This window comes from Triticum aestivum, chromosome 5B (assembly GCF_018294505.1).
Source record: "Triticum aestivum cultivar Chinese Spring chromosome 5B, IWGSC CS RefSeq v2.1, whole genome shotgun sequence".
NCBI classification, from domain to species: Eukaryota; Viridiplantae; Streptophyta; class Magnoliopsida; order Poales; family Poaceae; genus Triticum; species Triticum aestivum.
Genome location: NC_057807.1, coordinates 591,813,176 through 591,829,890, shown reverse-complemented (window position 1 = coordinate 591,829,890; position 16,715 = coordinate 591,813,176). Strand labels below are relative to the sequence as shown.

The window sequence follows — 16,715 nt, the reverse complement described above, 5'->3', positions numbered from 1 at the left end:
TCATTATTAGAATTATCATTAGGTTCATGTTCATCTCGAGATTGTGTTTCAGCATCAGAGATAGAAATATAATTAGGATTCTCAGGTGTTTCTACAATAGGTTCATTAGAAGCATGCAAAGTCCTATCATTTTTATTTTTCTTCTTTTTAGAAGGACTAGGAGCATCTAAATTATTTTTTTGAGAATCTTGTTCAACTCTCTTAGGGTGGCCTTTAGGATACAAAGGTTTCTGAGTCATTTTACCAGTTCTAGTAGCCACTCTAACAACAAAATCATGTTTATTATTTAGTTCATCAAGCAATTCATTCTGAGCTTTAAGTACTTGATCTGCTTGAGTGGTGACCATAGAAACTTGTTTACTAGTAAGTTTAAGTTCACCCTTAACTCTAGACATATAAAATCACTCAAGCGTCCAATCATATAAGCATTATTTTTCAATTGATCAAAACCACAACAATTTTTTGTCAAGTATGTGATGTTTTAACCTTTAACAAGGATCGGGCGTAGCCACACTCGATTCAACTAAAGTTGGAGAAACTGACACCCGCCAACCACCTGTGTGCGAAGCACGTCGGTAGAACCAGTCTCGCGTAAGCATACGCGTAATATCGGTCCAGGCCGCTTCATCCAACAATACTTCCGAATCAAAGTATGACATGCTGGTAAGCAGTATGACTATTATCTCCCACAACTCACTTGTGTTCTACTCGTGCATATAACATCTACGCATAAACCTGGCTCGGATGCCACTTTTGGGGAACGTAGTAATTTGAAAATTTTCCTACGCACACGCGAGATCATGGTGATGTATAGCAACGAGAGGGGGAGTGTATCTTCATACCCTTGAAGATCGCAAAGCGGAAGCGTTTATCAACGTGGTTGATGTAGTCGTACACCTTCACGATCTGTCCCGATCAAATACCGAACATACGGCACCTCCGCGTTCAGCACACATTCAGCTCAATGACGTCCTCTCCTTCTTGATCCAGCAAGACGGATGAAGCAGTAGATGAGTTCCGGCAGCACGACGACGTGGTGACGATGTTGGTGAAGAACAATCTCCACAGGGCTTCGCCTAAGCACTACGGAAACTATGACGGAGGATAAACTAGAGGGAACGGGGTTGCAGGCACACGGCTTGGTGTTTCTTGATGTGTCTTTGGTGCTAGCCCTGCCCCTCTATTTATATGTTGAGCCTTGGGGTCGAAACTTGGAGTAAAAGCCTCCACAAAGTCGGTTTCACTTGAAAGGCAAGAGTCCTTCTCGGACTCCAGGGCTAGACGCCAGGGTTCCCGGTGTCTGGACCCAGACGCCAGGGACCCTGGCGTCTGGCCCCTGGACTCCGCAAAACTTCCTTTTGCGCTTTCCAAAAACCTTGTGGGCTTCCCCTTTGGCCCAAATAAAGTGTTCTCGTACCCAAACATTTCGGGAAACATCTGGAACCCTTCCGGAGACCAAACACTATTATCCCATATATCAATCTTTATCTCCGGACCATTCCGGAGTTCCTCGTCATGTCCGTGATCATATCCGGAACTCCGAACAACATTCGGTCACCAACATACATAACTCATATAATATTATATCGTCAACGAACGTTAAGCATGCGGACCCTACGGGTTCAAGAACTATGTAGACATGACCGAGACATCTATCTGGTCAATAACCAGTAGCGGAACCTGGATGCCCATATTGGCTCCTACATATTCTACGAAGATCTTTATCGGTCAAACCGCATAACAACATATTGTTCCCTTTGTCATCGGTATGTTACTTGCCCGAGATTTGATCGTCGGTATCTCAATACCTAGTTCAATCTTGTTACCGGTTCTCTTTACTCGTTCTGTAATGCATCATCCCATAACTAACTCATTAGTCACATTGCTTGCAAGGCTTAGAGTGATGTGCATTATCGAGAGGGCCCAAAGATACCTATCCGACAATCGGAGTGACAAATCCTAATCTCGATCTATGCCAACTCAACAAACACCATTGGAGACACTTGTAGAGCGCCTTTATAATCACCCATTTACATTGTGATGTTTGGTAGCACACAAAGTGTTCCTCCAGTATTCGGGAGTTGCATAATCTCATAGTCACAGGAACATGTATAAGTCATGAAGAAAGCAATATCAATATACTAAACGATCAAGTGCTAAGCTAACAGAATGGGTCAAGTCAATCACATCATTCTCTAATGATGTGATCCCGTTAATCAAATGACAACTCATGTCTATGGCTAGGAAACTTAACCATCTTTGAGTCAAGTAGAGGCATACTAGTGACACTCTGTTTGTCTATGTATTCACACATGTACTAAGTTTTTGGTTAATACAATTCTAGCATGAATAATAAACATTTATCATGAAATAAGGAAATAAATTATAGCCTGGCTCACATGATTACTTATAACAAGACTTATCCCATGTCCTCAGGAACAAACGTAACTACTCAAAAAGCATATTCATGTTCATAATCAGAGGAGTATTAATTATCATTAAGGATCTGAACATATGATCTTCCACCGAATAAACCAACTAGCATCAGCTACAAGGAGTAATCAACACTACTAGCAACCCACATGTACAAATTTTAGGTTTTGAGACAAAGATCAGATACAAGAGATGAACTAGGGTTTGAGAGGAGATGGTGCTGGTGAAGATGTTGATAGAGATTGACCCCCTCTCGATGAGAGGATCGATGGTGATGATGATGGCGATGATTTCCCCCTCCCGGAGGGATGTTTCTCCGGCAGAACAGCTCCGCCAAAGCCCTAGATTTGCTCTTCCCAGGTTTCGCCTCGAGACGGCGGTGCTTCTCCCAAAAGCTTCCTTCTGATTTTTTTCCAGGTCAAAACAGACCATATAGCAGAAGATGGGTGTCGGGGGCCTACCACGGGGCCCACAAGACCGGAGGGCGCGCCCAGGGGGGTAGGGCGCGCCCTCCACCCTTGTGGATGGTAGGTGGCCCCCCTCTAATGCTTTCTTTGCCCAATATTTTTTATATATTCAAAAAATATTCTCCGTGAAGTTTCAGGAGTTCCGGAGTTGTGCACAATAGGTCTCTAATATTTGCTCCTTTTCTAGTCCAGAACTCCAGCTATCAGCATTCTCCCTCTTCATGTAAACCTTATAAAATAAGAGAGAATAAGTATAAGTATTATGGTATAATATGTAATAACAGCCCATAATACAATAAATATCAATATAAAAGCATGATGCAAAATGGACGTATCACTCGTCCTCCTACTCCCACTCCGGCTCTGGCTTGTTGGCTTGTTTCGGCTCGGGCCTCGCGTCCAGCTCTGTGAGGTCGGACCTGAGCGCGGCGGCGTCCGGCGAGGTGGTGGGATTGCGGCGGCGGGATCTAGGCGGGGAGCGGCTTCTTGCGGCCGCGGGGGCTGGCGGGGCGGGGCTTCCTGTGGACGGTGCGGGTGGTGGCGTTGTGGGGGGCCGCCAGCTCTCCAGGGGGCGGGTCAGCGACGTCGGTGATGAAGTAGGTGCGCTTGGTGGATATCTACTGGGAGGAGGAGGTCGGGGCGAGCGTGGTCCAGGTGACGATGAAGGAGAGGTCGAGCGCGATGGCGATGGAGAGCTTGGCAGCAAAGCCCAGCGGCGGGCGCCTCCTCCACTAGCTCACGAGCGCCCAGGGCCGGCCCGGAGGGCGCCGGAACACCGTCATGCGGCCGCCAGCTGTCGGTGGAGTGGAGCGGGGGCGGGCCGGAGTGGTTGGTGGCTGTGGCATGGACTGTGGGGAGGGAGGCAGAGGAATCCGGGAAGAAGAACTAGTTGGTTGCTACCATTCCTTGGCTGTTTTCACCATTTTTTAAGGTGGGTTGCACCATTTTTTTCTGGCTGGAAGAAACTCAAAGAAACATGCTCTTGAGACTCTCGATCATATCGAAAGCCCCAACATCTTCGAAATGCTGCTGCAAATCGGGCTTCATACAAGCCAGCATGAGGTAGCTGCTCTCGTTTGATTCATCAACGAGTTTCTGGTAGGCATTCCTGGTTGTGGTATTAGCATTATCGACAGGTTCCTCTGGAAGTGGATCCTCTAGAACATGTTCCTTTTTATCATGCTTGAGAACAATTCTCATATTTCTATACCAGGTGGTAAAGTTTGTTCCATTTAGTTTATACTTTTCCAGAATTGATTTCAATGCAAAGTTGGGTTCAGCACGTACTTGACATGCGAAAGTGCAACATCGGGGATGGCAATTTGCTTGATATTCATGAGGGATCTTTCTATCATTCTAACATGCATAGAAACAAAGAAGCATAACAATCACAAATAAACACATATTGTGAAATAGTATGGCTCCTTCATTGATGTTCTTCCAGGTTGGCTCCGACTCCGATGACCATCTAGGAACTCCATCTTGTTTGTCAAGCCGGGATGCCAAGCCACCAACCTGATCTCTATAATCCAACGACTACAACTAGTAATGAATTTTACATAGAGTCACAAGTCGACATTCAGGTCGTTATACATTATAATGACAGCACTTTGGCTCCTGCCGGCTGACAAACATGACACGCAGGCCATGTATAATTTACACACATGCATCACATACACATGAGCCATACTATTCACATCAAACCTGCAAAACAAAGTTACGTATAGAATCGCATTCTATTGGTTTGAGTGATCATGTATGAAATACAAGGCGCTACCGTGTCATATACGGCTGTGTGCACGGTTGATAAGATCAACTGCACATGGGGATCGATGTGGCTATGTTTTCTGATGATTGGAGTCGATGATAAGATCGGCTGTGTGCACGGTTGATGAGATCAACTGCACATGGGGATCGATGTGGCTATGTTTTCTGATGATTGGAGTCGATGAGGTCGTGACACAACCTACCCTACCGGTCGGTATCCGCCATCAGGGTTAACTGTGAAACGTAAATCCGAATCGGACTCGCGATGATCGGTCAGATCAGAAAATCCGACGTGATCGGAGTTCAGATGTGATCGAGACCGCCGTGTGCCATCCACCGTGTCATATACTAGTCTAGTCCGACATGTGCTCACACATCACTTGCGACTAGGGACAATTTATGATGTATCATATAACACAAGATCTCACAGACAAGTCAAGTACTTGCCAACAAGTATCATTGATTACAACCAAGGACTATATTTATTCATAAACACGTAGGAAATATCATCATACACGATTGCCTCACCCCTAGTCCTGCCGAAATGGTATGATATGCACAAGGGCTACAATGGTGCCCCTCGAGCTGTTCGGTGGAGGAGGAAGAATAAGCTAGCTCTCCATCTTGCCTCTCATGCGTGTGAGTGTGAGTGTGTGTGTGTGTTCTAAAGATAATATGGGAGAGGAAGACCCTCTGCATGGAGGGCTCCTGGGGGGTCTTATAGGCCGACCCTCCAGGGTTATAGTGGTAAATCAAGGTGGGAGCGGGTCCCCGATGTCATCGTCTGGAGCCGGTAATGGGGCCCGCCGACTGCCCGGGCACGTCGGCCGCGGGTCCCGCCGGCTGCACGACGGTGTTGCTCGTAGCGTCCCGCGTCACAGAGTGGTTGGGGTCGTGGGGCTACAGTGGCGAACCGCACCGACGTCGGTCGCCCCGGTCAGCGGGTACGGCAACACTGTTGCCATGCTCTCCTGTTGTGGGAGGGGTGTCTTGTCATATGGCTGGATGGGACGGCCGCTGACCCGCAGCCAGCCGGCACGCGGCCAGTCGGCCCGCACCAGGAACCCGGCCGAAGGGCCAGCCGAATTGAGGGGCGCCGGCTACCTCGATGTTTGAAAAAAAAATGCTCTGGCTCTGGTGCCTACCCGTGGGTCATCCCCCCGACAATATTACACATCTAAGTCCTAAAAAGATTCATTTGAGACCAGAACAAGCCTCTTTGACTTGCAGGAAAACTGAAGGAAAAGATCATGGGAACACGAAATTTTACCATGGTGACACTTGATCTAACCATTATTTTTTGTGTGTATGTGTGTGATCAACATTAATTTATATGGACTACACTAAGAAAAGAATTACATAATAGAGTGGATGTCATTTAATTATTTTTCACCCAAAAATTCACGTTTGTGACAAATGTTATCTCATTTAGCGTAATTTCGCAACTTTTACCCGATTTAGCCGAAACTGTGCCACATCCTTTAGATAAGTCATTGGGGTCATGTTTTTTGATCTAAACTTGATCTTTCCACTTGGTTCATATCTCAATAGGGAGCTGTCAACTTATACAAAGAAATATAACAGGATTAGTTTTAGCAAAACCTTCTGCATAAAATAGGTCAACTTTCTACATATCGAGATGCCCCCGGTTCACCATACTATTTTTTATTCTGTATATGGATTTTGACAGTGATATTGAATTATTAATATAGCAAAATATACGAAATAGTACTTATTATCTTTTAATTTTTCGGCAAATTTTAAAATAATTCAAAGATAAGAAAGATATCATTGTATCAACAGATTACATTAACCCCCCCCCCCCCCCCCCCAAAATGATGTCACCTATTTCAGAAAGGTTTCATTATTCGAAAAAAAAGTGATTCCATTTGTTTTAGAAAGGTTCCATTATTCCAAAAAAAAAGTGATTCCATTTGTTTCAGAAATGTCTTCAATTTTCATTATTCCAGAAAAGTGGTTTCAACTATTTTAGATATATTTCAATATTTCAGAAATATCGCAGTGTTTTTAAAAAGTGATTTCAACTATTACAGGTAGATTACGTTGCTTCAAACAAGTGAACACACCTGTCCCGAGATATTTCAATTATTTCATAATGGTTTAATTATTATTTAAAAAATGGATTTCAACCATTTCAGCGAGAATTCATTATTATTTTTAAAAGTGGTCACAACTATTTCAGACATATTTCAATTTTTTCGGAAAGGTTCATTATTTCGAAAAGTAATTTCAAATATTTTAGGAACACTTCGTTATTCACAAAATTGTTGTTTCGACTTCATTATCTCAACAAAACTCAAAAAAATCCAAAAAAAAAAGCTCAAAAAAGGTGATTTCGCATGGCAGAGAATCGACGCGTCCCCCCTCCGCACCCGGTGCTGGTCGCACGCTCATACACTGCACTCGCGCCACAGCTTGGACAATCGGTCCTCGGTGGCGATGCATAACCATAGCTGGCAACAAAAGGGCGTGGCCGGCCTTGTCGCGGCCGGCCGGAGCCCAACGGCCGCCCCGCGCGCGCACGTGCTTGTCGCCTCCGCCGCGCGACAGCTCCACTCGCCTAGCTATTAATTCGCAACCGGCCACGCGCGCCGTCGCCGTCGCTCCACAGTTTCGCCGACCCCGGCCCGGAGCCGTACGTACGCACTACGAGCCCGGCCAGGCGAAGCGGCGGAAAAACACGGACCACCCGCACCGTACGCAGGTCACAGGCGCCGAACTGGCTAAGCCCATGCCGACGGGTGGTCCTCTTTCCTTATCTCCTCCCATACAACGAGCGATCGACGTAAAGCGGGGGAGGCCCCGCCGATCAAATGAACGCCGTCACACCCACGCTGCCCGGCCGGAACAGGCCGGGGCCCTGGCCACGTACACTATATATGCGGCTTAGCCATGACGCTGTGTGGCCGGCTGGCCGCTGCGCGCTACCCCTTAATCCCGTCCCCCCGGAGAGCCAGCGGCAGAGTCCGGCCGCCGCGCCGAGAGCCACGACGCCCGGGCGGCAGCTGGTCGATCATGTCGTCCAACGAGGGTGAGGGTGAGGGGAAGGCGGGCGTCAATGGCGAGCACCGGCTGGAGGAGGGCGAGGGCGAGGGCGTGCTGGCGGCGGTGATGGAGCAGCTGGCGGCGGAGGGGGTGCGGGCGCTGCACGCGCGGGTCGAGGCGGAGTGGGACCCCGTGCTGCAGAGCGCGTGCCAGACGGCGGCCGTGCGGGCGCTGTGGGCGAGCGCGGTGCGGGACCCGGCCGCCGGGGTGCTGGCCGGGGAGCGGCACCTCAGGGGCCTCCACGAGAGGATGCGCCGCGACGAGCGCACCGGCGCGCGCGAGGTGCACGGGGTCATGATCGCCGTGCGCACGCTCTGGTTCGACGCCCGCATCGAGGCCGCCGTCGCCGGCCTCGGCGGCGCCGCGCAGGTCGTCCTCCTCGGCGCAGGTTCGTCACGCGTGCACATGGCATTCGTGAAAATGTGTTGCGAATCCAAATTTTAAAATGCATCTTCGTATTACATGGACGCATGCTGCATGCATCGTACACAGGATCATGCGTTCTGCGTACTTGTTTGTTTTACAATTGACTAGTTATTCCACTGGTTGAAACGCTTTTAACATGTTTTGGCATTTCGGTCTGGTTCGTGCTTCAGTTTTTGCTTCCCAGCACTGATAAATTCCTTTGATTTTTAAGTGAGAGAAAAACTGTTTATTTCCGTCACATCGAACTCAACTCAATTTTTTTTAGAGAACTAGCTTTCATTGCGAACGAAATTTGCTTTGGTTTAGACGAGTTTTTCCCCAACTGTAACGGGATATTTTGTTTCAATAATTTGTTTATGATGACTAAATAGTTGCTTTGAATGTAACGGGATATTTTGTTTCAATAATAGTTTTCACTTACACAATTACACATGCTTCAAACAAAATGGGTGTGTGTTTCCAAAGATTTTGAAATCACTTCTGTCAAATGGGCAATTAGTTTTCATCGTGGCTGTGAAACACTATGGTATCTGCAAGCTTAAATGGTTTAACCATTTGCAAATATATGTGTTTCTAGAAACAATGCAGTAGATAATTTTCAGTTCATATAAAAATATATTTTGCTTGGCAAACTGAAAATAGTACCAAGTAGCATGTCGTGAAAAATATTTTCACAACATAAGTTAATAATTTCCTTTAACTAACATATGCCAGCAAAAACAGTAGTTAAAATGCATACTGCAGACTAAGTTAGTGTACGAGCTCATCTATTTATGACCAGAGACCTCACAAAGTGTCATTTCACCTTTTAGAAAAACAGATGCACAAAAGAGTTGTGAATGATTTACAGCATATTTCCAAGATTCTATGAAGTAAATTTTTTTTTGAAAGGCAATACCATTAAAATAGTTTAAATTCCACTATACATCCAGCAGGCTTCATATCATATTTTCACAAGTATAACATTTCACAGAAAAATAAGTATTTTCACAAGAACATCAGCTAAGCAACGCGGCAAAAGAAATATAGGCAAAAATAGCATTTAACTAAACGGTAGTGCCATAATCCATCATAATACCCAAACTGACTTGAAAATATACGGAAAAGTATGCCTCAAAATCTTAAACGGGAGTTTCATTGGTAGGCAACGGTCCCTCTTCTGTGCCAGTCTTTTTCCACCCTATATGTGGCAGAAACCTTATGTGGATCACTTTTGGAAAACAATCAATGCGAAAGAAAAACTCTGATATTTTTCTTTTTTTTGCGGGGGAAAGAAACCCTGATCGATTCGAAGAAAAAAAACAAGGTCCACGAGAGATGTTATCACTGTGCATTTAGACACAAAGGGAAACAAAACAAAATACACAATTGTGGCTAGCAATGGAGACACCCGGCGACACTGCAGCAAGAGCAAAGCTATCCAGCAATGTAGGGATGAAAATTTAGTACAGGCAATCTGAGTGTGATTTGTCCAGACTCCAAAGAGCACTTGACACATCAACTTCATGTCCTCTTCTTTTTTGCGGAAAAACTTCATGTCTTCAAGACCCTGGCATTTATATCCTCCATCGGTTGGCGCCACGTAGACCAGGATATATTTTTTCTCTAGATACAATGTACCAGGACATTTTGTTGGTATCTACCTAGGGGAGTAAAGGACACGCACATAATGTTCCAAGAAAAGGAAAAACATCGATTTCATTTTCAGCAGCTACAGATGAGCATCTATAGAAACCCAAACTCCCACAAGCAAATTTTCCTTTGGATACATGACAGTTTACCGAAATTCGCTATGTATTCATCAATGCATTTGAGGTTCATCCCTGAACATTCTAATGCTTTTCAGCAATTGCACAAAAAATTGCTAGAAGAAGACATTGAGCATTTTGCAGCTGATGAAACAAGTAGAGCTGCACAATTAAACTCTACTCCCTCCATCCCATAATATAAGAACGTTTTTGACACTAGTGTAGTGTCAAAAACGTTCTTATATTACGGGACGGAGGGAGTAGCATTTTTCATTAATAGTATTATTTTTTCATTTTGAAGCATTGCACAAACCTGATGAAGAAACTCGGGAGATATGTTCACTTGTACAACACACTTTTACTTTGACTAAATAAAGGACTGACTTGGAATAAATATTGTTTTCATAGGGATGGACGCAAGAGCCTATCGACTGGGCTGCCTAAAGGAATGCGCCGTATTTGAACTCGACTTTGCAGATCTCCTAGATATGAAATCAGATATTCTGCATGAAGCAATGAGTTCTGGAAATCATCAAAAACTCACCATGATGGCAAGATCATTGACTAGGGTTCCTGCAGACATACGAGATGTTGACTGGATGACCAAGCTACAAAGTTGTGGGTATGTTCCTGAAAGAAATACCGTATGGGTTCTTGAAGGAATCCTCTATTACCTTCATCATGTGCATGCGATGCAAGTCCTTGAAACCATTGCGGCATGCCGCACCTCAGCCTGCACGGTCCTCCTTGCTGACTTTATGAACAAGAATGCGGCGTCACTGTCGCAGACGATGTACCATTTCTACCACGACAGCCCTGATCTCCTACTGCCTTCTATCGGGTTCTCTCAGGCAATGTTGTCACAAATTGGAGACCCCCAAGCACATTTTGGTCTCCTAAATCATCCACAAAATCTGTTTGATAAGCTGAGGAGATTGCCAAGATCAGTGGAGATTAATCCAGAGGATGGCACACCATGCCGCAGGTTGTATTTAGTGGAAGCCTCTGCTTCTCCAGATGATCATTCCACTTTATAAGGCTTTACATGCACTGGATCGCTGTTTGAAATAATTATGCCTCTTCCTTTTCCTCTGATTATTTGGAGAGCACGGTCGCACTCAAACCCAGATGTGACTTTGTATAATATACACTTATTGATATTTTTCACTGACAAGATTTTGCGGATTATCTTGGACTGAAAGGTGCACTTTATCAAGGATTTGCCGGTTCTTCATCAATTTATAATACCTTCCAAGCAATCACAGTTCATTGAAATCATCAATAAGTGTGAGCATAAAACAATCTCATGGTACACAAAGCGATGGGAATCACACTAAAGGAGATGCATGGATAAATATTTTACTGGCATTAAACATTATGATCAAATGTGGAACACAAGAGATAGAAAGCATTAAACGAAGTAATAAAACACAACAGATAGAAAACATTGGAGGAAGTAACATATACACTGATGGAAGAAGCTCTGTAATAACTCTTGTTATTTCTTTTGCCCTATTATTAGGGCGAGCAATTCTATTTACTATAAATAGCATATCCCAAAAAAAATATACAAACTGTATTGAACAAGAAAAGGCACTGATAAGCAAGACTGGAGGCAAACAAAACCTTACCACAGATGGAAGCAAAAAAAAAATGATTGGTTGTTCTGAAATGATTTTAAGCCTCAAGAGTTGCTTCAGAGTAAACTTAATGAAAATCAGCAAAAATATTCTATACACCTAAACAATCCTTAACACCCTGTTCGTATTTATCAAGGGCGGAGATAGTGCTCAGCAGGTCATCCTTCATCTTCTTTCTGCAGTACAGTGAAGTTGGTAAGTGCCAGCGAATTTACTAGCTTACGAAGACTCCAAGCATTTTCATAGAAAATCAAGAACTATAATCTACATTCTAAAACTCCTTTTGTAAGGAAAGTCGAGGAATGGGCACATCAGCATTGGTATTAAATCCTACCTAGTATTAGTGAACAAAAGTGTAAATTTTACTTGATTGGAACATGAAAAGACTTTTCACAGTAAAGAACAGAAATATGAAAACAACCTGTGATGGCGAATTGACGATACATAAGACCTATGGGTACTTAAACATGGTTTTCTAAAACTGATTGAAACCATCACCTGAACTAGCAAGTTGAAAAAGTGGTTACATTAGTACAATCATTAGTACTAAAACTAGTAGTTGCTGGGTTTTAACACCAGCATGAACACCTGTAATAAGACCTATCAAAAACACACAGAATTGGTTGCTCACAGGCATTTTTTAGTAAAGAAACAAGTTGAGTGGCAAGGCCACATTACTCACTCACCTATCATCACTGAGCTCAAAGTTACTGTTCTCCACCACAGTTCCCAGGTCAGAGAATGATCTGCACAAGGTTAGCTAACGATCAATTTTGCCATAAAAATAGACCCGATAAGTTTATCGACACAATAATATACAGAAATTTGGCAAGCTTCTTGAGATGTCTGCAATGAACGTACTGTATTAGCTCTGCAAGGCTGGTATCAGCTTCAACCTTGAGAGGATCCTTATCGTCGAGCAGCGATGCGGCATTCTTCAGAATCAAGCTGAATGTGCAGACCTGCGGGTAATTTCATCAAACACTTGGAACACCAAAAATGCAAAGAGAAACCACCCATGGCTGGTGCAAGCCCCCCAACCTCGACGCCGGTTCGTGACTGAAAGGCGACTACCGAGTTCCTCTCCCGCGGCACGCAGTCCCTCCCCGCCGCGCTCAGCCGCCCCCTCACCTCCTCCGCGTCCGCCGCAGACGCATTCTCCGAAGCTGCATTGCGATTGCGAAGGTCACAATTGCCGAGAACTGCAAGACCAAATTAGGAGGATAAACTAAGCAATTGGAGAATACCGAGAAGGTCCTGGGCCTTGACGAGGGTCTCGCGGGAGGCGGCGATGGGCGCGAGGAGGAAGCGCGCCGACTTCCTCTTCTGCTCCCGCAGCAACTCCTTCGGGCCAGCTGCGCATACACCAGCGAGGAAAGCAAGAAGAGTGAGGGTGGACGGTAGCCATGACCGGCGGTTGAAGAGATGATGGCGGTGTCCGTACGGAAGCTGAAGGAGAAGGCGGCGGCGGCGGGCCTTGCCGGCGAGGCGGACAGGACGAGGGCGAGGAGGGCGGCGCGGCGAGAGGAGATGCTCAGGGGCGCTAGAGGCGGCTGTGGGGACTCCCGGAGGGTGGACGTCGCGGAGGTAGCGCGCTGGAGAGGAGGCGTTGCCGGCGCCTGCGGCCGCGGCGGCGCGCTGAGCGAGTGGATGGCGGGAGTCGGGGCGCTCATGGTCGTCGCCGGATGTGCTTCCGTGTGGGCCTCAACGCAATTTCGTGCTTACGCGCCCGTCCCCGAAGGTAGTCTCGCGCGGCCACAACTAAACCCGCTTTATGAAGAACAAGGCGTATTCACAGTTTGTGCTTTTAGACTACTCCGAATGTGTTTGTCGATTTTTATTTTTTTTGAGAATGACTATCCAAATACACGAACCATCTACATGGAACATTCAGATAGCATGAGCGAGCGTAGCCTTTCCGGCACATTCACGATGATCAGCGAGTCTCCCTCTCGCCTTCCCCAGGCAGCTAGCTCATGGGCCAGCTTGTTCTTGCACCTTTTGACCGCTTTGATCCTGAACGTATTGAAATTTCTCGCCGTGCTCTTAATGTCGCTGACAACTGAGAAACATGCAGAGCGATTTGGGCACCCCATATCCAGTTCCTTTGCAATCAAACTGCAGTCAGTCTCAAAGATGAGGTCACCCTAGTACATGGCCGACAGTGTTGTGATCCCCAACAGGATGGCATTTCCCTCTGCTTCTTCCACAGAGTAGTTGCACTCCCTCATCGCCCTGCTCGCGGAGAAAAGAACCCCACCCTGGTGGTCTCTGGCCACAGCCCCGGCCCAGCATTGGCCAGTCCCTGGGAGGAAGGCCGCATCTGTGTTTATTTTTATCACACCAAACGGTGGCTTCTCCCACAGAAGGGATGTATCTTCACTCGCCTGATCCCGAGGCTTTGGTTCTCCGAACTCCGAAGACTGACAAAGAGCCACTGCATTTCCCATTAGTCCGATCATCCAGTGACAGATTTCGTAATTCCCTCTCGTACCCAATCAGGAACTGCACCGATCTCGATACTGTTTCTTTACCCTCATGAGGCACACAATCATCACGTAAAAACCAGGCACGCCACAGTAGAAGTAGTATTTTGATCCTCATCTCTGGATCATTTTTGTCTAACAACACCTGAAGCCAGTCTCTCCCAGTATACCCGAACTCATGTTCATCCGGTATTCCCCACACTTTCCTCATAGCAAACCTCAAAGCCCTGCTCCTTGTGCATACTAAGACCGCGTGGAATTCGTCCTCTTCCCCATGTCCACATAACTCACACACGCTGTCATGGACAATCGTACGTTTGAATTTATTCATCTTAGTTGCGAGTGTTCCTGTAGCAATTCTCCACCAAAAATCTTTATTCTCTCGGGGATTTTCATTTTCCATATGACATCCCAAATACTTCTATCTCCTGCATCTGAGGTAGAGGACGATGCACCCATGGATGTGTTACGGTCCAGACTAGCCGCTAGCTTATACGCACTCCTGACTGTGAAGATACCATTTTTCTCATAGTGCCAGGCAATGCAATCGTCCACTTCTGCCGAAGGAATATTTATCTTTAGGATTTCCTCTGCATCAAAAGGATAGAAGATGTTGATGACCAGTTCCCGATTCCAACCTTTGGTCTCCGGATTAATTAGCTGGTTTACCCACCGGAGTCTAGATCTTCTCCTAAAACTCGCTACCCTCAAACCCTCCTTCCATGGGATCCATTGGTCACGCTGAATCTGAATGCGTTTTCCATTTCCCACTTGCCACACAAGTCCTTTTTTCAGCAACTCCAGGCCATGCTCTATGCCTCTCCAAACCGGTGAGGCGTCAGAGGAAAAAACAGTATCAAGAAGATCACCTTTAGGAAAATATTTTGCCTTGAGGATTCGAGCGCACAAACTCTCTGGATTTTGAATGAGCCTCCAACCCTACCTCGCCAGTAACGCCAGATTGAATAGATGCATATCTCTAAAACCAATTCCACCCGCTCTTTTCGGTTGGGTCATGCGTTCCCACGACATCCAGTGGACCTTCCTGTGGCCATCCTCATCACCCCACCAGAAATCTCTGATAATTTTTTCATACTTCTCACAGAAACCCTTTGATAACAAGAAAACACCCATAATGAAGGTGGGGATAGCTTGGGCGACCGACTTGACATGTACCTCTTTGGCAGCGTAAGACATGAACCGCTCATTCCAACTGTTGCATCTCTTTTCAAGTTTGTCTGAGATGGGCTCAAAATTCTCGTCTTTCATTCTCCCTTTCGGAGTTGGTAGTCCCAAATACTTGCTCTCAAAAGTGGATATTTCTACTTCCAGCACCTCTTTGATACCCTATATCACAGGTTCAGGGCAATTCTCACTGAATAAGATGGAACACTTACTTGAGCTAAGAAGTTGACCGGTGCATCTCTGAAAAATATTCAGCGCTCTCCTCACTGCTCTCGCTTGGTCCATCGTCCCTTTGAAGAACAGCAAGCTATCGTCAGCGAAAAGTATGTTTGAGATGCCCGGACTATTCCTTGCTTCTTTGATTGGTGTGATCTGTCCACCTGCCACCTCTCTGTTTAACAGCGCAACCAAGCCGTCTGCAACGAATAAGAAGAGATATGGGCTGATCGGACCCCCTTGGCGGAGGCCTTTGGATGGTGAAAAGAATTCTGACAATTCACCATTGCATTTCACTGAGAATCTGACCGATGTCACGCACTCCATGACCCACTTAATCCACTTCGTACAGAAGCCCATTCTGCCTAAGACCTGTTCAAGATACCCCCAGTCCACTCGATCATACGCCTTTGCTAGATCCAATTTATAGGCACAGTGAGTATCATGCTGGTTCTTGCTATGCTGAATTTTATGAAAGCATTCAAATGCTATGATTGCATTATCTGTGATCATCCTCCCCGGAATGAAAGCACTCTGGGTCTCTGACACTATATCATTTAGTACCGGTCTCAGTCTATTTGCAAGACACTTGGAAATGGCCTTGTTCACGACGTTGCACAAGCTGATAGGCCGGAAATCTTTCAACGTCTGCGGATCTTTTCCTTTAGGGATTAGTACAATGACGGTGTCATTTATCCCCTCCGGTAGGACTCCATTTTCAAAGAAATGTAGAGGGAGAAGGCCGAAAATATTTTCAGAGAAAGGCTACATGGAGAAAGAAGAAGAATTCTATCTCAAAATTAAAGGATGAAGAGGGAAACTGGATGGAGGACAGTAAAGGGATTGAGAAACTAGCTACACAATTCTTCAAGAACCTGTACACAAAGGATCCAGGGGTGGCACCCTATGAAATCATAGAGCTGACACGACGTACTGTCTGGGATGATATGTATGATCAACTAACAAAACAGTTCACGGCTGAGGAGATTAGTGACACACTCTTCCAGATAGGGCCACTGAAAGCTCCGGGACCGGACGGATTCCCGGCCCGTTTTTATCAACGGAACTGGGCTGTCCTAAAGGAGGACGTCGTGGCCGTTGTTCTACATTTCTGCCCACATCGATTTTGACTCCATCGTACTCCGTATTTAGATACATTATAAAACTGAGCACCCTTCCAGCCCTCTCAGGTCATCAGCGCTCCCAGCCGTCGGATCGACACATTTAAGCATTTCCAGCCGTCAGATTTGCAATGAATCGCTCCTAATCCGGCTCCTTCGA

General features: G+C 45.9%; 2 protein-coding genes across 2 annotated transcripts; one reads left to right on the top strand and one right to left on the bottom strand.

Moving 5' to 3' along the window:
* The first annotated feature begins 7,490 nt into the window (after positions 1 to 7,490).
* On the top strand, positions 7,491 to 11,095 carry LOC123113468 (putative S-adenosyl-L-methionine-dependent methyltransferase Mvan_1344). Its single transcript, XM_044534702.1, has 2 exons — positions 7,491 to 8,121; positions 10,316 to 11,095. Exons 1-2 carry the CDS (start codon positions 7,581 to 7,583, stop codon positions 10,942 to 10,944), a joined length of 1,170 nt encoding a protein of 389 aa, XP_044390637.1. The 5' UTR covers positions 7,491 to 7,580; the 3' UTR covers positions 10,945 to 11,095.
* A 284-nt stretch (positions 11,096 to 11,379) lies between these two features.
* LOC123113469 (uncharacterized) lies at positions 11,380 to 13,301 on the bottom strand. The gene is made up of 6 exons (XM_044534703.1): positions 12,992 to 13,301; positions 12,795 to 12,902; positions 12,589 to 12,713; positions 12,409 to 12,509; positions 12,234 to 12,293; positions 11,380 to 11,723 (listed from the first exon to the last, which is right to left on the bottom strand). The coding sequence occupies exons 1-6, from the start codon at positions 13,218 to 13,220 to the stop codon at positions 11,639 to 11,641; spliced, it is 708 nt and encodes a 235-aa protein (XP_044390638.1). The 5' UTR covers positions 13,221 to 13,301; the 3' UTR covers positions 11,380 to 11,638.
* Positions 13,302 to 16,715: the final 3,414 nt, after the last annotated feature.

Bases quoted from the DNA above. Each gene is read 5' to 3' on its own strand.
- LOC123113469 (XM_044534703.1), bottom strand. From the start codon at position 13,220: ATGAGCGCCCCGACTCCCGCCATCCACTCGCTCAGCGCGCCGCCGCGG. The intron at 12,294-12,408 runs GTACGTTCATTG...AACCTTGTGCAG, and splicing joins AGCCTTGCAGAGCTAATACA to ATCATTCTCTGACCTGGGAA. The intron at 11,724-12,233 runs GTGAGTGAGTAA...ACTGTACTGCAG, and splicing joins TTTGAGCTCAGTGATGATAG to AAAGAAGATGAAGGATGACC.
- LOC123113468 (XM_044534702.1), top strand. From the start codon at position 7,581: ATGACGCTGTGTGGCCGGCTGGCCGCTGCGCGCTACCCCTTAATCCCG. The intron at 8,122-10,315 runs GTTCGTCACGCG...TTGTTTTCATAG, and splicing joins GGTCGTCCTCCTCGGCGCAG to GGATGGACGCAAGAGCCTAT.